This window comes from Schistocerca americana, chromosome X (genome assembly GCF_021461395.2).
Source record: "Schistocerca americana isolate TAMUIC-IGC-003095 chromosome X, iqSchAmer2.1, whole genome shotgun sequence".
NCBI classification, from domain to species: domain Eukaryota; kingdom Metazoa; phylum Arthropoda; class Insecta; order Orthoptera; family Acrididae; genus Schistocerca; species Schistocerca americana.
Genome location: NC_060130.1, coordinates 116,484,528 through 116,512,450, shown reverse-complemented (window position 1 = coordinate 116,512,450; position 27,923 = coordinate 116,484,528). Strand labels below are relative to the sequence as shown.

The 27,923-nt window shown below is 43.1% G+C and overlaps 1 protein-coding gene across 1 annotated transcript in view; it reads right to left on the bottom strand.

Moving 5' to 3' along the window:
• Nucleotides 1-27,923, bottom strand: part of LOC124554834 — a 1,124,719-nt gene that overhangs the window by 401,643 nt on the left and 695,153 nt on the right. The window contains exon 3 of the mRNA XM_047128497.1: nucleotides 990-1,105. Within this exon, the coding sequence (XP_046984453.1) occupies nucleotides 990-1,105 (116 nt within the window). The remainder of the gene's footprint in view (nucleotides 1-989; nucleotides 1,106-27,923) is intronic.

Here is a 27,923-nt window from a genome sequence, read left to right as displayed (position 1 = left end):
ATAGTTAGAATAGCCTTCAGCTAAGTCAATGGCTACGACCTAGTAAGGCGCCATTAGTAACATTGCATGTATCTAAAGAGTCTCACTTGTATCGCCACAATCTCCAGATGTACCAAAAGGATGGATTAAAGTTAAGTATTCCAGAAGCTACGTACTTTTCTTTATAGCATTCATTACGTATCCTGTTTCAGACCTCACGCCATCCTGCTTTGGCTTATCGCGTGCCTCTCGGCTTCCTCTCATTGTGTCTAGGCTGTCTTGTCTAGACACAACAAAAACTGTTTTGAATCTGCCAGGAAGTTTCATATTAGCGCACACTCCACTGCAGAGTGAAAATCTCATTCTGTAAATAAATAATATTTTGCAGAGCACTGTTCTAATTAATATTATTAGCATAGCTGTTTATCATCTGCAGTAAACCTGATATTTCGATACAGTTTCTAATTTGCAGATAGTAAGAATTTTTCTACAGTACATTGCTTTATATGAAACGAAACTTCAATTTTTTTTCGTTCCTTAACTAAAATCGTTTTGGTTTATCAACGTTCACACAGTCACCAACAGCGTTCGTGTGATAGATGAAACGCTATAAATAACGATAATAGAGCAGTGAAATATCTCAAAAATTTTCAATGAAATGTGTCGGACGCCACAGACGTAATTTTGCAAACAAGGAAGTGAGAAAGTACTCACAGTTTTCGTAAAAGTATTTCTAATTGCTGCAATATAAATTCAGACAGACTAGTGCTCCTGTCATGGAGCTTATAGCTATAGAGCCAGTCAGCGTTATAGCCTTTAGACGGCTCCAGTAGCAAACTTGTAAACTGTGAACACACACTGCCTTCTGATACGGTCATTACGTGAGATTTACGTGAAAGGGAGTGCTGTGAAAACAGATACGGAACCGCTCGGGGAAGGCAAGTAGAAGATTTCTTTGTAAGCAAACAGAGTGTGAAGGCGAGAGAGTGGGTGAGAGCGGCTGAGCTCACCTGGTATCGCTCGAGGGCGTCCAGAGCCCTGGCGTAGCCCTCCGCGTTGTACACGCACAGCGCCGACAGCAGCTCCAGCACTTGCTTCTTTACCGTCACGTTCGGCGTGTCAAGCGCTGGAAAAACAAAACACTGCGTTGTAAAACACACTACAGCCAAATACGTATGTCACAGCAATACTGTTCCGTAAATTTAGTATGTGTGAAGGCTGGATCATGAAAAGTAAATTAGACACAGGTACACAAGTGCTTAGCCTTTACAAGCCAAGCAACGAAGGGCAATTATTGATATCTTCAGTTATCGAAACTTACCTTTGACTAAAAAAGTTAGATATTCTCTATCGGCTCCAATCTATCCAAGTATCTTTAACAAAGAGGTATCCCATTTTCACAAGTTCTAAGTAGAAAAATACAAGAGCTAAATCAAGCAGTTTTTTCATTGTAGATCACTATTTTCTAAAATTTTGAGCTTGAAATACAAAATACAGCAAGAATAACAAAAACCAGCTGCAGGAAGGAACGGAGATTAGGGTTTAAAGTGAAAAAAAAAAGGTCACGTTTTTCTTCTATACAATCACTCAAAAATAATTTTTTATGTGATCGTTCCAATGATAACCTTTTAGGTGACTCTGAACTGCCGCCCCTGAAAATAAACGCTAAGCGGGCACTGACGTTGTTGGAATTGTCAGGTGCTTTCGCTTAGCTTGAACAGCTCAGAGAATAACACTTTCATTCCTCCCATTCGTCTAAAGGATTAGGCCACAGTGATCAACACATGTTGCCAGATAAAGGCTTACCCCAATAGGTTCGAAAGAAGCGAATGCTCCATCTTTTTTCTTTTGTTTGCTGTGTCCTAGTCTCTTATGATGATTCTTAAAGTCACGTAACGTTTCAAGATTCGCTGTTGCTGACAAACACTTTATTGTAGATTCTGCCCGAGTACAAGCTCTGGGACATCTTTAAGACATACGTTTTTGATTCTTGGGTCAAGCAAACAGGTTGTTGCAGCAAACGATTATCTACAATTTGTCCATATCTGCGTTCTACTGCCTTGTTTCGCTCATCTTTTACAGCCTCTACTACACTGTTGTGAGTGCTGTCATAATGCTAACTTAAACAATTTTGCTGCATTTTTTAGCAGTCGATTATTAGTATAGTTTTGCTTATAGTACATACTGCCCACCTGATAGATCTTTGGTGACATGTTCTAGTGCCTTCAAAATGTTAAGCAACAGTTTAATATTCTGTACGTCTAGAGCTGAGTGAGCGGGCCGTGATGCGATACTTGTTATAAACTACTGATATGACGAAAAGTATCAACTGCACAGTGTCGAGTAAAAAAGTACTGGTATTGCTACGAAAGTACTCGATACCAAGAAGTATCGATACTTTTACATTGTCGCTAAGGGCAAGAAATGTTATACTAACGCTGTAACAAGACTTGGCAGTTATACGACTCGGCTTACGAATAGTCATTTTATGTGTGAAAACTGCAGTCTGATATGGCAATTGGAGCCAGAGAAATTGGGAATCACACAAGAAGATCGCAAGGAAGTTGCCTGGTGGCATGGGATTAATACTGTACGTAAGCTAGGAAATAATTTCTCAAATTCCAGAATTCAGTAATGACAGATGCATGCAGAACATTGTATTGCATCGAAGAGACCACGTTCTTTGAAATAATTGTAAAATCTCGTAAATCACCGACAGTACTCCTATGGAAACTGGAATCAACATAAATACCCAGACTAAGAAAGTTATGCTCCGAAACTAAAAATTACACTAACAACAATTAACAAAATTAACTATTGACAGTAAAACAGTGCCAGAAAATGACGGGTAATTCTTTATGACGCCGATTGTGGAACATTATCTACGTCCCCGATACAGAAGCTATTAGAATTAGTATTAGTGTCAGTGTTGGTTTGCCCGCATCTCGTGGTCGTGCGGTAGCGTTCTCGCTTCCCACGCCCGGGTTCCCGGGTTCGATTCCCGGCGGGGTCAGGGATTTTCTCTGCCTCGTGATGGCTGGGTGTTGTGTGCTGTCCTTAGGTTAGTTAGGTTTAAGTAGTTCTAAGTTCTAGGGGACTGATGACCTAAGATGTTAAGTCCCATAGTGCTCAGAGCCATTTGGTCAGTGTTGGTTTACTTGACGAAGAGAGGACACTTCCTTTAGGTAAGAAACAAATTTCTGTCTGCAATAGTATATAAAAGCACCAAGAAGCATACACACGACTCAAATGAAATTCCTACCAAATAGCAGATACATTACAAAATACAAATGACTGAGGCTACAGAACTGCACAACTATACATGACCTGAGTCTCTAAGAATTCAGTATAGTGCCAAGACACCATGGGCTCAAATAATGTGACAATTTTTTCTATAAAATCTCGCTCCACAAGATTTGCATGTAAGTCTGCAAAACATCAACAGCTTGCTCTATTCATACTCAACAAAACAATGGTTCAAATGGCTCTGAGCACAATGGGACTTAACTTCTGAGGTCATCAGTCCCCTAGAACTTAGAACTACTTAAACTTAAATAACCTAAGGACACCACACACATCCATGCCCGAGGCAGGATTCGAACCTGCGACCGTAGCGGTCGCGCGGTTCCAGACTGTGGCGCCTAGAACCGCTCGGCCACTTCGGCCGGCAATCATTCACTTCGTACGAAACTATGAGAGGTTTTGGATATAAAAGAAAATGTTGTCGCACAATTCGGTGGTAGGGAAGATTAAGGCCATACTCAACATATTGCAAAAAACAGATACAGGCCAATACGTAGACACCGTCTTCCTAGATTTCAGAAGGAGTTCCACAGTGTCACTTTGTCGACTACGCAGTGATACGGAGTAGCCTTGTAAATATGTGACTATATCGATGAATATTGGAATAAGAGAACGCATTACACTATACTGGACAGTCAAATGTTCAACAGGGACGAAATTACTATGGAATCTGCCCAAGGAAGTGAAACAGAACATCTGCTATTCCTAATGTACACAAACACTTTTCAGATAGGTTCAGCAGCACTGTTGGCTGCTCGCTAACGATGCAGCTGTCTATAGACGAGTATTGTCGTTAGACAAAGACATGCGCAAAATTTAGGCTGGGTACAATGAGTGGCAGCTCTCTTTAAATGTGGCTTAGTGTTCCTGCAACAATGAGAAAGAACCATATATAATCCGATTGCAACATTAGTTGCGAATAACTTGAGCACTTCACATAATGTAAGCATTTCGGGTAATAAAAAGAAGCTATATAAAACGGGACAGTGACGTAAAAACAATATTATGGTAGAGGAATGGAAAACTTAGAATTTTGGAAGGGTTCTGGGAAAGTGCATTGCAACTGTAACGTTTCTGTAACCAAGTCTACAGTACTGTTCCGCTATTTGTGGTCCTTATCAAGTAGACACGATAACAGGCATTGAACAAATTCAGAGACGCGTTGACAGGATGGTAACAACTCGGTATAGCCTATACCGAAGTGTACAGAATTTCTCTGCGAACTTACATGGGAACCCTTGCAGGAGAGGCGGCGTAACATTCACGAAACACTGTTGGGTAGAGTTAGAGAGCCTGTACGAAGAAAATTGTGCAACCATTTTGTTGCCACCAGCGGACGAGTATATCTTGCACAGGGATCATTATAAAAAGATGAAAGAGGTTAGGATTCGTGCAGAGGCATCTAGACTGTCATTTTCTCTCGCTCAGTACGTGAATGAAATAGGACAGAAAATTGCAGTATTTTTATGAATCATCCTTCGCCATGCACTGTGGATTGCGGAGTATATGGAGTATATAAATGGAGGTCAATATAATTGCAGAACGATCGTGACCAACAAGTTTTCGATCAATCACATCCCAGATGTTATTCCTAGATGACATGTGGGGCGAACGTGCAAGCCACGGAAGCTGTAGTACACTTCGAAAAAGCCTTGCACATTCCTTGCCATCTGTGGAAAGGGACTGTCCGCAGAAATACGGCAGTGCAGCTGCCTGGAGCATGGGACCAACCTCGTGCTCTAAAACCTCCCTTACGTGGCTGTTGCTATTCAAATCGCCCTTAGCACATAGCAGACGAGGTTACGTGTTGTATCTGACGACACGCCGAAGCCTCACACTTGGTGACTTGTCGCCCGCTGGCCTTTACCTCGGGATCCCTGGCCGTAATTTGTTTAACGACTTTTCTGTCGCTTCGGCAGCACGAGTGGCTGGCAGTGTCAAAGACTCGCGCAACACTGCCGGTGGCGGACCAGCAACGCGTGAACGTTTGGCAAAACGCCAGAAAAACCGTTAAACAGACGTCAGCTGAAGATCCCCAGGAAAAAGCCAACTGGCAACACATCGAGAAGTGGACACGAAAACCTGAAGCATTTTGCTTCATACATGATGTTCATCGTCTGCGCATCTTACATTGTTGCGGTTCTTACACTTATGTGACCATCACTGTACGGACCAATCGGGGTGGTGCAGTTGTTGACGTAATGGGCTCGTATTCGGGAGGACGACCGCCAAATCCCCGTCTGAGGTGCCTGGAAAACTGCCGCATCGTGCATGACGTTTTAATTCACTACTACGAACCTACTCCGCTGCCGAAACAGGAGAGGTGATATTCCTACGTGGCGCGCCACAGGTGACGGACAGGAGATCCTAACCGGCTTACCGGTGGACTCGAGTCAAATAAAATGGCTCTTGCGAATCAGACACACCTTCTACGGTTAACAAACGTAGTTGTAAATCTGAGCTTGCTCCAGCTAAGGTTAATTACCTTTGAAAGTTAAATATGGAAACGTCTTTTAGGAAAAAAATACCACTGTCCTGCCCAATAAGGCAGGTAAAGGTTACATCGTATTTGGTGGCTAGCCAACTAGAGGACTGCAATGAAGCGGTGCGTTTACAGCCACGAAAATGCACACTAACACACAAGAAGAAGGTTCGCCACGAAATTATACAGAAACACACAACATTAACTCACTATTTAAGACTGGAAAACTTAAAAATTTCGTAGGTAAATAAAATTAACAAAACATTCTAATATCCGGGCTCCAAGAAACGAGAAACACGATGGAGGACCCGTTTGAATCACAGAAATATACACTGATAAGCCAAATCATGATGGCCACTGCCGCCTGGTGGCGTTGCGGGCACGTGACACGGCAACAGAAGTATGTAAGAGGAGCAGACGCGTACGGGGGATCTCCCTAGCGGAGGTATGGGCTGCAAATGGGGAAATACATTGAGATAAGCGACTCTCACGAAGGGCAGATTATTATTTCGCAGAGCCTGTGAACAAATACCTGAAAAACGGCGAAGCTGATCGAATGTTCACGTGCTCCTGTTGCGAGCATCTGCGGAAAGAGGTAGAAAGACGGTGAAACTGCCACTAGGCGCAGAATGGTGTGACTTGCACGACTCTTCACAGAACGTGGGGTTCGGAAGCTTGTCTGCTCGTTAAAATAGGACAGATGGTGATTTGTGTCATCTATGCCGAAAAAGCACAATGCTGGCGTACGCACAAGTATTTCGGAGCGTATCGTTCATAGCACATGGAGCTCCGCAGCAGACCACTCCGGCGCGTTCACTTTTTGACCCAATAACATCGTCAATTGCGATTGTAGTGGGCATGAGACCATCGGGATTTTACCGTCGATCAATGGAAACGTGTCGGCTCTTCGGATGAATCACATTTTTGCTACATTGGTTTGATGCTCGTCTCTTCAATCTCCGTCACTGATGTGAACGGCGGCTCGAAACATGAAGCGTGCCACTGACGAGAGCTGATGGGAGCTACGGGGAACATCCTTTTGTGCCTGCCTGGGATCTGTGGTATATTCGAAGACACGCTGAATGCATCTCTTCATGCCTGATGTCTTCCCCGACGGCGCTGTCATGTTTTAGGACTATAATTATCCGTGTCTCGGAGCTGGAACCGTGCTGCAGCGGTTTGAGGAGCATTATCATGAACTCACGTTGCTGTCTCGGCGACCAAATTCACCTGGATTATATCCTTTGGAACCCATCTGGGTAGCTATGGTACGCCATCATCGCGTACGCAGATCAGTGGCCCGTTATTTACACGAATTACATGACATGTGCGTAGACATCTAATGCCACATACCTCGACAAACCTACCGACAAACTGTATGATGCCTGATATGCAGAACCAGTAATGTATTTCGTCCCAAAGAATAAAAAAAAATTAAGCAGGTGGCTATAATGTTTTGGCTCATTAGTATAGACTTTATAATGGGAAATCAGGACAGAGGGTTATGAAGAAATGTCCCCGATTTGGAACTGAATTTATAGTGAATATAAAAATAATAAATTCAGTAACTGTTTTTCAAGCAATGTCATCAAGAATTGAAAAAAAAGTTCAAATGTGTGTGAATTCCTAAGGAACCAAACTGTTGAGGTCATCGGTCTCTAGACTTACACACTACTTAAACTAACTTATTGTAAGAACAACACACACACACATGCCTAAGGGAGGAGTCGAACCTACGGCGGGAGTGGCCGCGCAAGCCGTGACATGACGCCTCTAACCGCGCGGCCACTCCCCTCGCCAGTAGTTGAAACTCTGACTGTTGAAACAATGAATAAAACCTACACCACTATAAATGGTCATGTTCCTACAAATGAAAAAAAGTTTTCTAACAAAAATAAAGGAAGAGGTAAATAAATTTTGGGACTTTCTCGAATAAACTGTGAACAGAATAAGTAAAAGAATTGTAAAAATTTTATTGGGAGACTTCAACGCCCAGCTGGGAACAGAAAGGAAATATGAAGACATAACAGGAAAATGGAGTTCATATAACTTTACAAACAAGAATGGTGAAAGACTTGTAGAACTCTGCAGAGAACACAACCTTATATCTAAATAAACATACTTCCACAGGAAGCCAAATAAACTAAAGACGTGGAAATACCAGACTGGAGGAAGGAGGAGTGGCAGCTAGACCACATCTGTATAGACAAAAATTTTCGTAAGGAAATCTACAATGTTAAACTATTGAAATGTTAAATTAAAATTAAAATGAAATCACTCCATTAACGAAAAAAATGGAAAAACTTAATAAAGCAAGAAGGAAGTACGACCCACATAACCTAATTAAAAATGATAAATACCAACAAATAACACAAACCATTAAATTAACAGGCGATCTAGAAGAACTAGTCCAAGTTTCAAGACACAAGCCGAGAACCTATCTCCCTTGAATCTACGAAGAAAACGTGCATGGTGGACTACAGAACGTGTCAAATTCCTTGAGGAAAAACGCCAAGCATTCTTAAAGTTTCAAACACACAAAACAGAGGAAAATGCCATCAAGCTCAAAAATGAAAGGAAAAAATTCACGCAAAACATTAGGAGAATTAAGAGAGGATTCCACAAAGACATAATAAACTCTGTAGAAGATAATTAGCACAAAACCAATTCCAGGAATTACTAGAAAATTTTTGGGGAACAACTACAACAGTATGAGCCTCCTACACTAGTACTGAAAGATGAAGATAGAAGAATGGCACAGAGGAACAAAGAAAATGCTGATATCATGGCAAAAACATGTAATAAATTTTTGAATTGTGAAGAAGAACTCTTACAAATTGACGTAAATATTCCAATTAAAACCGAACCTAACAAATTAGAACCCTCAACTTTCGAAGAAGTAGAAAGAGTCCACAAAGGACAAGAAAATTATAAGGCATGTGGAAGAGATCAGATTTTTGCTGAAATGTGGAAATTCTCAAGTGGCACAGTCAAGACCTTGCGCAAGGCTCTAAGAAAAATATGGGTAACAGAAGAATTCCCTGAACATTGGACCACGGCCATCATCCACCCACTACACAAGAAGGGGGATAACAGCAAACTGGGCAACTGCAGAGGAATCTATCTCCTAGACGTCACATACAAGATTTTATCCAAGATACTACACCGAAGAATCAAGGAACAACTAGAACAGGTGTTAGGTGAGTATCATGGAGGTTTCAGACGATGTAGAAGCTGTGCAGAGCAGATCTTTACTCTAAAACTGATTTTGGCATGCTAAAGAAAACAGAAAAAAACCCTGGCAATATCATTTGTAGATTTTAAGGAGGTATATGATTGTCTCGATAGACCTTTAGTATTAAAAATTTTAAGAAATCTGGGGCTCCACCTAAAACCAAGTACATTAATAGGACTCCAACCAACATCACATCGAAAGTGAAGTTTATATGAGGAATGTTTGACACATTACCTATAAAAGCAGGCTGTCACCACCACTGTGCAACAGTGCACTGGAATACATAAAAAGAGAATTGTACAAGAATAATCCAAAGAACACAAGAATTGGAAATGCTGAAAACGATATAAGTTAAAACTGCTTGGGATTTGCTGATGATCTTGCTCTCCCAGCCAACAATGTTCAAGAAACCAGGCAACAAATTAAACCACTACAAGAAGCAGCACAGAAAAGTGGCCTCATAATATCATTTGAAAAAACAGAGATTGTGCTAACTGACCCACCACTTGCAAACAGAATTACAATAGGAGAACAAGAGCTCAAAATTGTTGATACATTTAAATATTTAGCAAATTACATTACCAATAATCACATACAGCAAAAAAGCTACATACACGCAAAATAAATCGTTATAAAACGCAACCAGAAATAACTTAACGCAGCCCTTAAACCATCTTCAAAACAACTAATACAGCAGAAATTGACAAAATACTAAAGATAAAAAGAAGAACAATTAGGGCATGCTTAAATAAACAGTATCAAGCAAATGGGCATGAGAGAATAAATTTCAAATAAAACGAGCACGATAAGGAAGAAACATATCTCGTCCTTTGGACATCTGAAGAGAACACCAGAAAACAGAATTGGTAAGGGGCTAATAGAAAAATTGTGGAACAGTAAGCGCAAAATTAAATGGATCACATAAATTAAGGAAGATATAAGAGAACTCCAGATTACGGTAGATGATCTATAAAACAGAACAGAGAGCACCACAATACTGCAAGACATACAATCCAGACAAGAATCGAAGAGCAACAAAAGGGCTACAGGAAGAGTGATCTCAGACGAAGAAAGAAAGAAACTATCTGAAATAATGAAGAAGTATTGGGCAGTCAGAAGAGCAATATATCCTTCATACACTCCTGGAAATGGAAAAAAGAACACATTGACACCGGTGTGTCAGACCCACCATACTTGCTCCGGACACTGCGAGAGGGCTGTACAAGCAATGATCACACGCACGGCACAGCGGACACACCAGGAACCGCGGTGTTGGCCGTCGAATGGTGCTAGCTGCGCAGCATTTGTGCACCGCCGCCGTCAGTGTCAGCCAGTTTGCCGTGGCATACGGAGCTCCATTGCAGTCTTTAACACTGGTAGCATGCCGCGACAGCGTGGACGTGAACCGTATGTGCAGTTGACGGACTTTGAGCGAGGGTGTATAGTGGGCATGCGGGAGGCCGGGTGGACGTACCGCCGAATTGCTCAACACGTGGGGCGTGAGGTCTCCACAGTACATCGATGTTGTCGCCAGTGGTCGGCGGAAGGTGCACGTGCCCGTCGACCTGGGACCGGACCGCAGCGACGCACGGATGCACGCCAAGACCGTAAGATCCTACGCAGTGCCGTAGGGGACCGCACCGCCACTTCCCAGCAAATTAGGGACACTGTTGCTCCTGGGGTATCGGCGAGGACCATTCGCAACCGTCTCCATGAAGCTGGGCTACGGTCCCGCACACCGTTAGGCCGTCTTCCGCTCACGCCCCAACATCGTGCAGCCCGCCTCCAGTGGTGTCGCGACAGGCGTGAATGGAGGGACGAATGGAGACGTGTCGTCTTCAGCGATGAGAGTCGCTTCTGCCTTGGTGCCAATGATGGTCGTATGCGTGTTTGGCGCCGTGCAGGTGAGCGCCACAATCAGGACTGCATACGACCGAGGCACACAGGGCCAACACCCGGCATCATGGTGTGGGGAGCGATCTCCTACACTGGCCGTACACCACTGGTGATCGTCGAGGGGACACTGAATAGTGCACGGTACATCCAAACCGTCATCGAACCCATCGTTCTACCATTCCTAGACCGGCAAGGGAACTTGCTGTTCCAACATGACAATGCACGTCCGCATGTATCCCGTGCCACCCAACGTGCTCTAGAAGGTGTAAGTCAACTACCCTGGCCAGCAAGATCTCCGGATCTGTCCCCCATTGAGCATGTTTGGGACTGGATGAAGCGTCGTCTCACGCGGTCTGCACGTCCAGCACGAACGCTGGTCCAACTGAGGCGCCAGGTGGAAATGGCATGGCAAGCCGTTCCACAGGACTACATCCAGCATCTCTACGATCGTCTCCATGGGAGAATAGCAGCCTGCATTGCTGCGAAAGGTGGATATACACTGTACTAGTGCCGACATTGTGCATGCTCTGTTACCTGTGTCTATGTGCCTGTGGTTCTGTCAGTGTGATCATGTGATGTATCTGACCCCAGGAATGTGTCAATAAAGTTTCCCCTTCCTGGGACAATGAATTCACGGTGTTCTTATTTCAATTTCCAGGAGTGTATAATAATAAATTATAACAGTCCTTGTATAGCCACTGTACTATTGAATTGTGTTATTGAAGTATTATTGAATTGTACTGTATTGTTGAATAACAACAACTTGTATAAATCTTTGTATAACTGACTAGAGTGGTCCAATGAAGGCAGGTTCAAATCCTGCCTCGGGCATGGATGGGTGTGATGTCCTTAGGTTAGTTAGGTTTAAGTATTTCTAAGTTCTAGGGGACTGATGACCTCAGCTGTTAAGTCCCATAGTTCTCAGAGCCATTTGAACCATTTTTTACTACTAATTCTGTTCGTAACACACTTCCTCGACAAGAGCCACATACAGCAGTGGATGAACCACTAAAATTATATCGTTGTACAGCACATATATCAGGAGATACGTCGCCATAAACATTGAGCTGCGTGAAAATGAAAGTGCAGCGCGAAATTCGCAAGAGATCTGGACGTATACGTGCACAAATAAGTGTGAAATATGTTAAATATATGTGAAATATATTTTGTCACGTGCATATGCGGTCAAAACCACTAGCAAACTGCTCATCCTAATCCCCTGGAACATTTGCATCAAAGACTTTGAACAAGGCCCAAGTCAACTGCAGTCCGCTGTAAAAGCAAACCTTACCCATCATGTGTGCCGTCACGAAATTTCATCAATATCTGCATGGCAGAAAATTTTTTCTCGTGATGATCATTAGTCGTTGACTGCTCTTTGTCATCTGACGAAAGATGTCCCTGATCGTACAGCATAGAAGATGCAACGTTGGTCATTACTTCTTTCGAACTACCAGTCTGATATTCTTTATCGGCCTACAGCACAGCATGCCAACGCAGACACTCTATCTCGTTTACCTCTGGGTAACGATCCGGAATTACATGCGTCAGAAGCGTCTTGTCTTCATATTGATCAATCTAATTCGCAAGCACTGTATCCTTTTCTCAGTGATTATCGACAGTTCGCACATGCTACTGAACAGGATTAGTCAAGACGATTCCTCAGGTACTACACTCGGATGGGTTGGCCTCGTAATCCGGAATCAGTTTCAGATGAATTAGTGGGCAAATCCCATGCGCAACGCGCAAGATTTTCTCTGCAGAATGCTGTGATATTGTTGCGTAATCCTCATAAACAAACGCGAAGCATGCTTCCCGCATGTTTTGAGAAACATGTTTTGAGGCTTTTACGTAGAGGACATTGGAGAATCGTAAAACTAAACAGCTAGTGCCCCTGCATTGTAGCTACGTGGACGGTTACGATAAGCAGATTGAACAACGACTACACACTGCCATGCACGCTCCGTCAACCATGCAGCGCCACGCGAAGAATTTTTTAATTGACCTTGACCTTGGCAACTCTAGCGTATTGATTCTTCGGGTCCTTTCTGGATCAAATGGTGGCTAATTATCGTCGATCCATACAGTAAATATACGTTTGTCATTCCAATGGATTCGAAGATCACCGCTAGCACTATCAAAGCACTCACATTTGTCGCTTGCCTAGAAGGTTTACCACAAACAATCGTTTCGGACAACTGTCCGCTGTTTTCCTCATTGGAGTTTCAACAATTTTTCCAATAACATGGGATTCACCACATCCGAACGGCTTGATTATCTCCTAAATGAAAGGTGAAGCCGAACGTTTCGCTCGCACTTTCAAGGCTCGTATTTCCAAGTTTCGTACTTCGCACTCGAGGGAAAATGCTTTGTTATTATTTCTCAGGACCTTCGCCGGCTGAATTTGTACATGGTAGTCGTCACCGCACTTTGCTGCTTCTGTTTCACCCTCACCAACGCGCTTCAGAAGCTAACTTCGCAAGGAAGTTTCGCACAGACGACGAAGTTTCCTACCGTGTTCATAGCAAACTTCACAACTGGGAATCCGGCATCGTCATTCAGACGATTGGCCGAGCTCATTATTCCGTTCGCGGAAAAACGGGCACCCATCGGGCACCAGAATCCTATTTCGTGCTTATTGTGATCTGCTGTAGATTTCAGTTTTTTCAGAAGCTCTGCCTGCAACCCAGACTGATGCCCCTGAGCGACCTTTGCCAGTGACTGATGCTCAGGTGCGCGGATCACCTGACACCTTTACCACAGAGGTGGACCTATACCCGCCACAGCCGTTGACGTCAGTCACAGACAGGCCTACATCAGTATCACAGATTTCGGAGTCCTGAGCAGTGCCACTGCTGCAGCCACCTCTGTCGTTCTATGGACGCCCTACCTCTCATTTTTTGGCAGTTGTTACCGGTGATTCGCGTGGTGAATGTTGTGACGATGGTTAGGTGGCGTCATCTGACAGCGCATCGCCATCATCTGCACCACGGCAGAGACCGCGCGCACTCTTTGGGCCACTGTGGGCTACATTCTATTTTTTTTCAGGTGGGGGGGGGGGGGAGGAGAATGCTATGTTCAAGTTGTCTGCCGAGAGCACAAGGTGCATCGCGCGTCGCCCAAATCTGCGCAGAAGACGCATCATTTAATTGGGCACCAACAGGGCTCTCCGTCTTCCCTTCCACACGCTGCATGCAAATGTATCCGTCCGAGAGTCTTTTTTAATACGCAGCTCACCGAACTCTACCATTAGATCTGGCAGGACTTGCAGTGAGACCACCACTAACAGTGCATGACGTTATTAATCATTATAGAATTATACAGCGATAAATGTGTGAGAGATGTTGCTAGAACGAATTCACAGTGATCCAAATTACGCATGCAAGGTGTCCTCAGAGGAGTGGTCAATGTTCAGGGATCTGATAGGAACGATCATTCGAAGCCAAATGTCTGGTAAACATGGGATCTAAAATGCACATTTTGCGAGCTATGATCACTTGTTTATTTTCGCTCATAGTTCTTAACCTTAGGACACTAAATGAAGAAAAATGTTACATTCTTACTAAACCATCGTAAATTTTGGTTGGTTGGTTGATCTGGGGGAGGGGACCAAACAGCGAGGTCATCGGTCCCATCGGATAAGGGAAGAATGGGGAAGGTAGTCGGCCGTGTCCTTTCAAATGAACCATCCGGGTATTTGCCTGAAGCGATTTAGGGAAATCACGGAAAACCTAAATCAGGATGGCAGGACGCGGCTTTGAACCGCCGTCCTCCCGAATGCGACTTCAGTGTGCTAACCATTGCTCCACCACGCTTGGGTCATCTTAAATTTTATTACTCCACATTTCATTCAAAGGAAGTCGTAATTTGTAGTTTATGCTCTAGTTAATTACAATTGAAAGGTCTGCAATGGTATGTCACGTTCAAAATATGTACAAAATATCCTATTTAACACTCAGTACTGGCAATTACAAATTGGCGGGAAATGCGAATTGGTACCAACTGCAATCGTAAATCTTACGAGGATTTAGTATTTTAGGCTTAAGGTAGGTATTTTAGAAACGATGTTTACTACACTTCTTTCTTTGGTCCATACTGCCTCCTCCCAAAATATACAAAGCAGAGAACTTCCAGCAGAGGAGGTTTGTTTCACAGCAGCGAAGATGACGAAGTGCTCATAGCTCTTAAGATATGCATTTTAAGCCCTTGTTTACTAGACTTTTTTTTTACTTCGAATGATCCTTCCTGTCATATCCCTAAATACTTACCATTCCTCCTAAGGCACCCTGCGTTTTTCTTTATTCTGTACATATTGTGAATAAATATGTTGCGGTTTTATTCCCATATTAAATAACTGGAGTGTTTATAGTGAACCAAGCTACGTCGTACCAACTACGGACACAATAGTTCTTAAGACTTCCTGGCGTGTCTGTCGGGAAGGCTCGTCTACTTTACGTACTGTTTTCTCACTCACTTGGGAAATCATATTCTTAAATGCCATTGTGTACACTCATCTCGAGCGAGAGGAGTCTACATCCGTAAGAGACTCCCTTGAGCGATTCAGTTAGAAATAATGCTGTACTAGATGTTCCTGTCTTCCGACTAGGATGATGTCCGATTTGGGATACGTCGACACCGCGGGAGTAGAGGGCGGTACGGGCGAGACGTGCGATTTCACCGCGTTAGACCGCTGCCAGATAGTGTGAAGACGACTCCGTCTTGCAAATTACGTACCTACGCCACTGTTCATGTGTCACCGTGTCAATGGTGGACTTCAGATACTTCAATTTAAGAAAATCCACTGCAAATTCAACTGCTGCGAACAACATGTTGACAGAGCTCCCAAATTTTTTGAAATTACTATGCTTCGATCAGTACAATCAGTTGCACATGGCTCTGTAATGGACCGAACAGACTAACTGCGATTTCGGTTAATTTCCTGATAGCTGATATTGATAACCAGAAAACATAGCCCAATAATGTAACCTATCACTACCTCTTCCACGTACTAGGAATAATATTGCAGTCTGTCTGGCGTTCATCGAGGTTATTAAAGACGGAGCTATGGCTCAAAAAAATGGCTCTGAGCACTATGGGACTTAACATCTATGGTCATCAGTCCCCTAGAACTTGGACCTCCTTAAACCTAACTAACCTAAGGACATCACACAACACCCAGTCATCACGAGGCAGAGAAAATCCCTGGGCCCGCCGGGAACCGAACCCGGGAACCAAGAACGCTACCGCACGACCAAGAGCTGCGGACAGCTATGGCTCAGTTGGAAAAGACAGGGGGAATAACAGCCGCAGGCCCTGAAGGAACGTTTGGGGGCTGTATTGTATTAACCACGAGACCTCTCTTGTTCTCACATAGGCTGAAATACTAAGCGGGATGACCGAGCGTCCATGGTGGACGAGATATGGAAGAGTTTGGCTTGGCAAAGCCTGCAGATGATTTGCTTTGACGCGAAGTTTACACTGAAACGAGAGATCGTGATTGCTGGTTTAATATACAGGCTGGTCCATTGATAGTGACCGGGCCAAATAAATCACGAAATAAGCATCAAACGAAAAAACTACAAAGAACGAAACTCGTCTAGCTTGAAGGGGGAAACCAGATGGCGCTATGGTTGGCCCGCTAGATGGCGCTGCCATACATCAAACGGATATCAACCGCGTTTTTTTTAAAAAAGGAACCCCCATTATTTATTAAATATTCGTTTAGTACGTAAAGAAATATGAATGTTTTAGTTGGACCACTTTTTTCGCTTTGTGATGGATGGCGCTGTAATAGTCAGAAACATGTAAGTACGTGGTATCACGTAACATTCCGCCAGTGCAGACGGTATTTGCTTCGTGATACATTACCCGTGTTAAAATGGACCGTTTAGGTTGATATCGTGTGATGTATAGCTATTGCGATCAAAATACCCAACGGGAGTGTGCTATGTATGCTGCTCGTTATCCTGGACGACATCATCCAAGTGTCCGGACCGTTCGCCGGATAGTTACGTTATTTAAGGAAACAGGAAGTGTTCAGTCACATGTGAAACGTCAACCACGACCTGCAACAAATGATGATGCCCAAGTAGGTGTTTTAGCTGCTGTCGCGGCTAATCCGCACATCAGTAACAGACAAATGCGGGAGAATCGGGAATCTCAAAAACGTCGGTGTTGAGAATGCTACATCAACATCGATTGCACCCGTATCATATTCCTATGCACCAGGAATTGAACGTCGTGTACAGTTCTGCCACTGGGCACAAGAGAAATTACGGGACGATGACAGATTTTTTGCACGCGTTCTATTTAGCGACGAAGCGTCATTCACCAACAGCGGTAACGTAAACCGGCATAATATGCACTATATGGCAACGTAAAATCCACAATGGCTGCGACAAGTGGAACATCAGCGACATTGGCGGGTTAATGTATGGTGCGCCATTATGGGAGGAAGGATAATTGGCCCCCATTTTATCGATGGCAATCTAAATGGTGCATTGTATGCTGATTTCCTATGTAATGTTCCACCGATGTTACTACAAGATGTTTCACTGCATGACAGAATGGCGATGTACTTCCAACATGATGGATTTCCGGCACATAGCTCGCGTGCCGTTAAAGCGGTATTGAATAGCATATTTCATAACAGGTGGATTGGTCGTCGAAGCACCATACCATGGCCCACACGTTCACCGGATCTGACGTCCCCGGATTTCTTTCTGTGGGAAAGTTGAAGGATATTTGCTCTCGTGATCCACTGACAACGCCTGACAACATGCGTCAGCCATTGTCAATGCATGTGCGAACATTACGGAAGGCGAACTACTCGCTGTTGAGAGGAATGTCGTTGCACGTATTGCGCCAAATGCATTGAGGTTGACGGACATCATTTTGAGCATTTACTGCATTAAAATGGTATTTACAGGTAATCACGCTGTAACAGCATGTGCTCTCAGAAATGATAAGTTCACAAAGGTACATGTATCGCATTGGAACAACCGAAATAAAATGTTCAAACGTACCTACGTTCTGTATTTTAATTTAAAAAACCTACCTGTTACCAACTGTTCGTCTAAAATTATGAGCCCTATGTTTGTGACTATTACAGCGCCATCTATCACAAAGCGAAAAAAGTGGTCCAACTAAAACATTCATATTTCTTTACGCACTACACGAATATGTAAAAAAAATGGGGGTTCCTATTTTTAGAAAAACGCAGATGATATCCGTTTGACGTATGGCAGCGCCATCTAGCGGGCCAACCGTAGCGCCATCTGGTTTCCCCCTTCAAGCTAGACAAGTTTCATTCTTTGTAGTTTTTTCGTTTGATGCCTATTTCGTGAGATATTTGGCCGGATCACGATCAGTGGGCCACCCTGTATATGCCGTGCAAAGAGCTGTACACTCGTATTTATTTGTTTACCACAGTTCTCTGTGCAGTGAGCTGCCCCAGGCCGATCACGTCTCCTAGAGCCAAGCCAAGCTTCAGCTTGCAAATTCCTATCCAGAACTTCCCAGCTCTTAGAGGTTTATCTGCTAGCAGACCAGGGTATCAACTTTGAGAGACAGAGGAGAACACTTCAGTCGTAGGCTATTTTTAAAAAAATCTGATTCTGGATTTAAATGTTAACTTAAACAAGACTCTTAATACCACACATAATATGCAGATTTAAAGATATTTTTATAGACTTTAGTGCACTGCTGGAATTGTTCTGGGTGTCTGTGGTTTCTGTCGGCAATCGAAGAAGTACTGAAGAAAATGACCACAGAGATATCTATCGGTTTTTTGCACCATTGTTTATAAAACTATTAATTTGGAAAGTTTATGAAATAGTGAGAACTATATTGGTCGTCGAAGCACCATACCATGGCCCGCACGTTCACCGGATCTGACGTCCCCGGATTTCTTTCTGTGGCCTTCAATCTAGATTTTTTTTAAAAAAAAAGGACACAGACGTTTGTTATTTGTATTTCTCTAATGAGTCTTCAGCACATTTCATGTTCATATTTAATCATTAGTTGAGTTGAAAACTGACGATTATTTTTGAACTAAATTATGAAATACACATAAATCTCTCTGAGTTGTCCCCCTTGTGTAGTTCCTAAGTTCGGATCATGGTCAACAACATACTGTTGAGCCTTCTCTTGTTTCTGACAAAGTGGAAACCAAAATGAGTCCATTTAAATGCGCTCCATTCTCCTGACTGTAATTTTCCTGCCTTTGTGGGAGAAACGTATATCGTTACCACCTTCTTCTCTGAGTAGTTACAGCTCATACTTCACAGGGGCAAGAAAACAGTGACGTAATTAACAGAAAACTTTTCTAATGTATCAGATGAAGAATACACTAAGTTTTACACTTGTACCCCTACGTATTTGATCCGTCAGTTTACATCTTGTAACGAGTAGACCCTCTTTCCCAAGTCCTAAATGATCTGTCACGATTTCTAAGTGAAATGCATTATGTCCGTACTTACGTATCCCCTAAGTGAAATTAACGATGGTTTGAATTAAAATGGTAATATTCGGTAAATCATATGTGTTAATTCGGAAAGTTCTCTTGCAATCACATGCACAGATCGTGCACTAGTTGGGTCGGAGAGTAAAGGGAGCAGGCGTGAGCCCAGTACACACCAAATGCGTTCAATCGACGACAATTCTGGGCACTTCACATGCCAAAGCACACTATTCGCATCTTCTACAACTTCTTATGTGTGTGGAACTGTGTGACTGCATTCATTATAGTGCTGCATGTAATACGGTTAGGCAGCTGACCACGGTACATCTTTTCAACTTATCTCTGAGGCACCTCAGTCCATATCTCCAGCTTTGATCCATAAGTAACCGCATGATCTGAACCAGAAAGTACATAGATACTCATATAGTTTAACACTATTTCTTATCTCATTCGAGGTTGGTATCGGTCGAGAATGACTGTCAGCACGCCTTCGTAAATACCCGTTTTTCATTAAGATGACTGTCACGGTCTTTAAGGAAGACTTATATGGGAGGATGTGGTATGTTAACTCGTCATCGAAAATTGACTCTCATAATTTTCGGAGTAAGCCTTTACATTTCCCCCCAGTCGTTGTTAGATACTTCTGTGACACTGTCTTGCTGAATAACAAGCTGAGACGAACATACTATCCTAGTCTGAGGATCAATACTTAATAATACGTCGCACGGAAAGTTTATTAAAAAAAAGATGTCCCCTGTGCATGAATGACATTTTATTAGAAATCATCCAATGAAAGTCCATCATCTACCTTCCCCGCAGCTAAAATTAAGTACCCGTTCCACCTTACATACCTCTGAATTATTGTTCGTAGATATATGACTTTGTTTTCAGCAGTTTGTGTAGTCAAACAAAATCTAGTCGTTTCGTATTTTGACTCGAACGGTATTATATTTGGTTATGTTGGAGTTCATTAACTAAGTTTTATACCACGCTTTAATCATCTGCTTATTTTCCAGCATTTCACAATGATGTTGTTATCTGCAACCTATGATCCTACAGACTCAGATTTTCGCTCTGAATTATTTAAAAAATGTCAAAGTGAACTTTGTTTTCTGCGCTATAAACATTTTACAGGGTCTGTTGTCGTATGATCGGCTGCTGGGGAAGGTTTATGGGACGATCAGAGAATGATTTTGCATGCCTTCGCCTGCTGCACATTCAAGAAAACGTAGAAAATGTAGTTAAAATATAATACCACATTAGGCGCTGTATTTGTCCTTTTAATATAACGGTAAAATGTATTAATCAGAATTTCGTGCAGGTTGTAAGCTAAGGTATGCAACAACAAAAATATGATCGCAGTTGCTAGTGTCCGCCTGAAAATAATGATTGAATCACTACTGAAACTACAATATAATAACAGAAATAAATAAGCGTAGACCTGTGAAAGATGACGAACTGGTGAAGAGACACATGGCTGACAGCGTTACCATAAGAGGAAATCAAATCAGTTTTTTTCGCAAGGTATGTCTCTAGAAACCAAATATTAACAACTATAACACCGGCGAAAGTTTTCCTGTATTGTTTGCTTCTTGATATACAATGCTTTGCTAATATCGGACTCTTGAACACGGGTTCAGTAGGCCGTACAGAGGAAGAAATCAATGAATCCTGAAGTAATCAGCGTGATATTGTCCTAAAAGATTTAGAAAAACCTAAACAACAACTACCGGGTTAGAATTTGTTTACTAAGCAGAGGATGGGAAGTAGAGACTGTGACGGTGGACAGCGTAGACTATACAATACGCGCATGGCTATTACTTGAGGCAAACGGTAGCCATCTGCAAACGTGTGTCGTGATTATTTTGTCAGGTGTCCATTCTTAGAAATTATGGCGCGAATGTACAAACCTGCCGCAGCAGGACACTCCAAAGCTCAAGACGGCAGGGAGATACGAAATTAAGGTCTTAATTTACAACATCTCTAACAATCCGCCAAGAAATTTGCAAAGTTTCATAAAATGTGGTCACAAAATAAGCAGAGTATCTCTTTATTGGGCTGTTTTGTTCCGGTTCGGAAGGTGGACTATAGAATGCAAGCAGAAGCAGTTTACATCCTCGAAAACAGAGAAGTTAGCCTGACTCAGAATACGGATCGGACCTTAACGTCGCGAGCGCGTAATAAATGCAAGCTGCGGTCAGAAGCAATAACAAACAGCCTCAGCAGAAGATCGTTTATGGAGGCGGGAAGCAGTAACGCGGAGGGCGTGTCGACGCTAGGCACGTGAGGACGGCTTTATCGGCAGACAGCCACTTAACGGGCAGAAAGTAAATATCACAAAAGTGTGGACTCGGCGCAGGAATGCTTAACTACCGATGCTATAAAGTGTTCAATATATGGGAACGCTTCATTTAGTATCAAACACGCGCGATGCGTTCACAGCGGCTAAGTCCCTCGAGGATGTTACGTATAACGTTTCGAATCTGGTTCTAGGTGTGGCCGAAGTGAGAACAGTTTTTCTTCGCTTTCTTTCCTCAGCACGTAAGACAATTAAGGAAGTTGAATTCCGTATCGTGGTGGTAAACATATAGCTGAGAGCTTATGTTTAATGGTTTTCGACATAGTGGTGCTAATAGGTAATGGATGTAAATATCTCTGAGGAACTTACACTTTCCGAGAACAATGACTACTTGATGACGAAAGTAAGTTCTGCATGATGTGTCACTGCCAAGCTACCTAGCTCCATGAAACTTGGACCATACATAGAAACAAATGCGCAGTGAGACGAACAAAAATGACACTTATTCAAAGGCAACAATTATACTGAAGCCGCTGCGATTTATAATGGCCCATTGGACAATAAAAAATGGGGGACACGGTTTGCAATAGGGTGTGTTGTCAACACGGACAGCAGGGCATGTCCTCAACGTGTTCTCACGCTCGCCCCGAGTCCTTCTGGTGGGGCGTTCGATTTAATCGACACAGCAATTGAGAACTGCTGGATGGTCGATGAAGCACGTGGACATGCTGCAGGTCGTCTCGCCAACGCAGCCCACACGTGCTCCATAGGATTTAAGTTGGAGGAACGGGCAGGCCAGACTGCTCGCGGAATATCCTCGGGTTCCGAGACCTCCCATAACTGCGCAGTTCGATGCGGTCGCGCACTGTCATCCATAAAAATGAAATCAGGGTCGAATGCAGGGATAGGAGCACTGTGGGCCCATAACACAGACTGGTGGGTATACAGTGTTAAAAGATCTGAAGACCAGTACGCCCGTGGAACATTATGCTCCCCACACCACAATACCTGGACTACCTAAATGATCTTGTTCGACAATGTTCCTGGGCGCATTAGGTGTTTCCATCTCTCGCCATGTGAGGAACGTCCAGAATCACTGCTCAGACTGAATGTGCTCTCATCAGAGAAGAGCACACGGCGCCACTACTCGTCGGTCCAGTCCCTACGTTCTTGGCACCATCACTAAAGGTGCCGGGTGTCAACGGAAAAAATTGTACTAGTCGTCGGGCAAAGAGAACACCCCCACGCAGTAGAGCGAGAGATTGCATGCATTGTAGTCCTGTTAAATGTGGTTTCAACTGCACCACATGTTTGGCGTGGGGCCGTTGTTGCCTGCTGCACAGCATAGGTAGTCTGCTGTTGTAGAAGACCGTGGGCGACCGCCTCCTCTCCTTTGGGCAGCAGTTGCTGCCGTTCCGAATGCTCCCCGCTCCCCGTGTACTTGAAACAATACCAAACTCCTGGTTTACACTCGTCATACTTAGTTCTTTTTCCAGTTTCCCGATAATTCGTTCCCATGGGAAGTCATGAAAATGTGGTCTACGGGCAATGATGTAACGAAGAACACTACCATGTAAACTGTATCTGCTCACTGGTTCACACACACACACACACACACACACACACACACACACACACACTGTCTTTTCGCATTCCTTCAACTGCCTCGTGTTGCGGGACAGCCACATTTGGCGCTATAGACACGCTTACCTCACGCCAGTGACGTTCAACTTTCTGTGCCCGACTAGGAGACCACTAGCAACGTGCTCCCGTACTTCCATTTGTCTCCACCAAGTAGTTATTATGTTATGTTACTTTATCTATCTCGACCTTAAGTCTTACAGAATAGTGTAGTATGGGGAACCATCTTTGTTATTCAGAAGTAATGAGAGGAATCCGTGGCAACAAGAGCATTGCTCAGCCCTGGGGTCGTGCTCAGACAGGCTAATGCTTACTCCTCAGCAGTACCTTCCACAAATACCCCGACGATATTACCATCTTGTAATTTAATACAATAAAGCGTGTGAGTCTCTATACGCCTGTAAATATTATGGCTATAAATTGTAAGTTAAAACATGTTAAAGCCTACTTTGTCGGAAAGAGCCACGTAAAAATATAGGAAATTCAACAAAGTGATCTATTATTTACTAGGAAGAAGTGAACCGAACCCCAGAATGGAGGCAAAGAATCCGACTAAAAATGGGAGGATGTATCGAATCAACAACAAAACTGAATTGTACTAGGTACAGGGTGATCAGTGATATTATATCAACAAATGATATATTGCAAGCCGTAGGAGCTAGTGATACCAACTTGGCTAACCAATGTGTATTAGTTGATACTTTAATACATTGATTTACATGCAACAGTTACATCATTATGAATAACGAAATAAAGAAATAATGGTTCTAAGTAGAAATCAGTGGAGATACGTTTCACTACGATGAAACTGACTGCATTGGGTGCGTTTTATTTCCCAAAACGATTGTAGTGCTTATATGTACATCTATCGCAACTTTATTAATTATCAATCGTATAAAAAAGATTTAGACCCAACCGAGGAACATAAATCGTATATCGAAGCTTAAGTATGTAAAAAATATGCTAGATTACCTCACAAGAGAAATGTTGGCAATATTTTAAATGTAATATTTAATGACCAAGGAATAGAGCAAATTTTAAATGAAAGTGAAGCAAGACAAATATCTGCGGTCCGAATTACTGAACACTGATGGACAATATGTGCCTATTAATTTTATGAATATTCTGTTGACGATATACCATCGGAGTAAGTGAATATTGTCAAAACCCACGAATTACGTTCTCTCAAAAGAAAAAAAGTTGGGTAGAACACGACACTTTTAAACCCAGAGTCGTGCTTTCGATCCCCACGTTCGGTAAATTTTCCTTTGACTCTGTACATCCTGAAAATTAGCGCCAAATGTGATAAGGGTTAACTATTAGAAAATAGATGTATTATTTTTATGATACAAGCTATGTTAAAACTCAAAAGAAATATAAATAAAATATTGTGTTGAAAAGAAGAACAAACACAGGATTCGTAAGTGTACTGGAAAGACGACCCTAAACGATAAAAGAAATATGAAAGAAAGGGCTGAAAATTGCTTTGCAAGACTTTTTCTGCAGTTAGAACCAGAGCAGGTGGGGCCTCCGAATCGCAACGTTATCTTCAGCCAAACGCTAATATCAGAAAGATGTAAACAATTTTCGTGTTCACTGTGGTAACTACGAGGACTATTCGAAAAGTGAGGTCCGATAGATCGAGAAATGGAAACGACAGTGAAAATCCGATGAAGCGGGGACATGGTTTTGGAACGTATAATGAACTGTAAAATGATTAATTAGGCTGAGGATTGTCATGAAGAGAAACCTCTGGATGCACAGGAAGGAAAGGAGATACATAAATGCCAAAGCATTAGACTGACAGTGAAGATGCTATCCAGTCCTTATTTTACCAATAATGCTGCAATTGTCAGCTGTAATTAGGAATCTACATGCAAATGCCTTCAAATTGTCAACGACGCAATTTTTGTTTCTGGATCACGTAAAAACCTTATTTATTACTTTTAATCTTGATATTGTTAAAATAAATAATATATTAATGAAAATAAATGTTTATAAAAACTCAGTTGTGCTAAATACGAGATTTCTTGTACAAACACAAGAGCTAGTAAAAAAAGTTGGTAGAGAAAATAATGGTTGAGATGATCCCTTTCGAAAAGCAGGAAATACGGGAGAACGGGCACAAACTTTCATTGGGAATGACGTTTGCATTACACTGGGATCCAGCATTTCTGAGCTTTACTTCACTACCATCATTTCATATCACTGCACCTTCATCGATATCATTGTCATTATCACCGTACACTTAAAGTCAGTGACTTTAAGTCAGTTTCTGACTGCCCCGCGGACAACAGCAGTCAATCATTAAAAGAGTTTTTACTTATTTAGGAGTATTGTGGTAACTGGAAAGAGCCTCGCCAGAATGATTGAGGACATTCCTCTAATTTAAAGTTGTGTTAAAGATGGTGATATCAGTGTACAACTGGCATGAGTTCTCAACACTGATGTCCAGTAATGCCAAATAATAGGGAGAGGTAGCAGTAGGCCATGTCCCATATAGACCATAGCTCCAGTGATGAACTGCTGTACTTATCGAAGAATTCCAAATGATCTACATCTATATAGATTCTCCGCAAGCCAGAGTAGGGTGTATGGAGGATGGTACCTTATACCAGCCCCCATACGAGCTCTAATTTTTCTTGTCCTGTCTTCGTGCCCCTCACGCGAAATGTACGTCGGCGGCTGTGCAATTTCCCTAAATTTTCTCAATATTGTTTCGCGAAAAGAATGTCATCGTCCTTCCGGAGATTTCCGGATGAGTTCACCAGGCACCTCTGTCCTACTCGCCTCTCCATAGAAGCTACCTATAACAAATCTTACAACTCGTCTCTGAATTGCTCCGATGCCTTCGTTTAATTCGACCTGGTGGGGATCCCAGACAGTCCAGCAGCACTCAAGAATAGGTATCACTTGTGTTATATGCACAGTCTCCTTTATAGATGAGCTACACTTTCCTAAGATCCTCCCAGTAAAACGAAGTCGACCATTCCCCTTCGCTACTACTGACATTATTGAGCATATCTGGGATGCCTTCCAACGTGCTGTTCAGAAGAGATCTCCACCCTCTCTTACTCTTATGGATTTATGGATAGCCCTCCAGGATTCATGGTGTCACTTCCCTCCAGTACTACTTCAGACATTAGTCGAGTCCATGCCAGGTCGTGTAGACATTTAATCGGCGTGACTGTGTCAATCAGCACTTTGCCAATGCTGTATTTGTACATAATCGGATCTTTTTTCCTACTCATCTACATCAACTTAAGTTTTTCTACATTCAGAGCTAGCAGCCATTCATCAAAGCAACTAAAAGTTGTTTCTAGGTCATTCTGTATCCTCCTACAACGTCACAAGCAAACAGCCACAGTTTGTTGCTCATCCCGTCAGTCAGATCATTTATGTGTACAGACAATAAGGACGGTCCTGTCACACTGGCTGCCGGACGAATTTAAAATTAAACGTCCAGCCGCTAATGGAATAGTTACAAACGCCATCGCACCACTTGGAATGAAGTAAGTCAGTAATTGTAGATTAATCTGAGTTTTTACTTTCTTTCTCTCGGTGACTGTATCAAACGCAGGTGTTATGACAAAATATGTGTTAGAAAAATATTCCTCACACACTTATTGGACATTCTATATACACTGCTGGCCACCGTAAATGCAACACCTTGAAGGAAGCATCCGAATCAAGTGAAATTTACACCATGTGTTTGCAGCGATGAGATATGCAACTGATTAGAATTTCAGCGCAGACGCACATCACGCGCGCCTGTGGCGCCACCTCATAGCGCCATTTAAGGCTTGGCGATTTCGACGAGTGTACGTTCGGCACGCGTGTTTACCTTGTGGTTGTTTCACAAGACGATCAGTTATGCCTCGTAGACAACAGCGAACATCGTTTGATCAAGTATCCGATTTCGACAGAGGAAGGATAGTGGCTTACCGAGATTGTGGATTATCATACAGAGAAATCGCTAGTCGTGTTGGACGAAACCAAACAACTGTAATGTGGATATGTGACCGTTGGATGCAGGAGGGTACGACGGACCGACGTGGTCGATCGCATTCACCCCGGTGCACCACTGCACGTGCTGATAGGCAAATTGTGCGCATGGCAGTGACGGATCGCTCAGTGACATCCCGAACCATAGCATAGCACATTGCGTCTGTAACGCATCATCCAGTGTCTGCGCGTACCATTCGACGCCGTTTACAGCAGAGTGGTCTGTCCGCAAGACGTCCATTGCTTCGTCTACCATTGATGCAGAACCACAGACGTCTCCGTCGCCAATGGTGTGATGACAGGCGGATGTGGACGGCAGAATGGAATGACGTTGTCTTTACTGACGAGGCACGCTTCTGTCTGCGGCACCATGATGGTCGGATTCGAGTGTGGAGACACAGTGGAGAGAGGATGCTGGACAGCTGCATTATGCACCGCCACACTGGTCTTGCACCAGGTATTATGGTATGGGGCGGTATTGGATATTACTCTCGCATGCCTCTAGTACGCATTCCCGGTACTTTAAATAGCCGGCGCTACATATCCGAGGTGCTGGAGCCAGTTGTCCTTCCTTACCTTCAGGGCTCGGCCACAGCCATATTTCAACAGGATAATGCGCGAC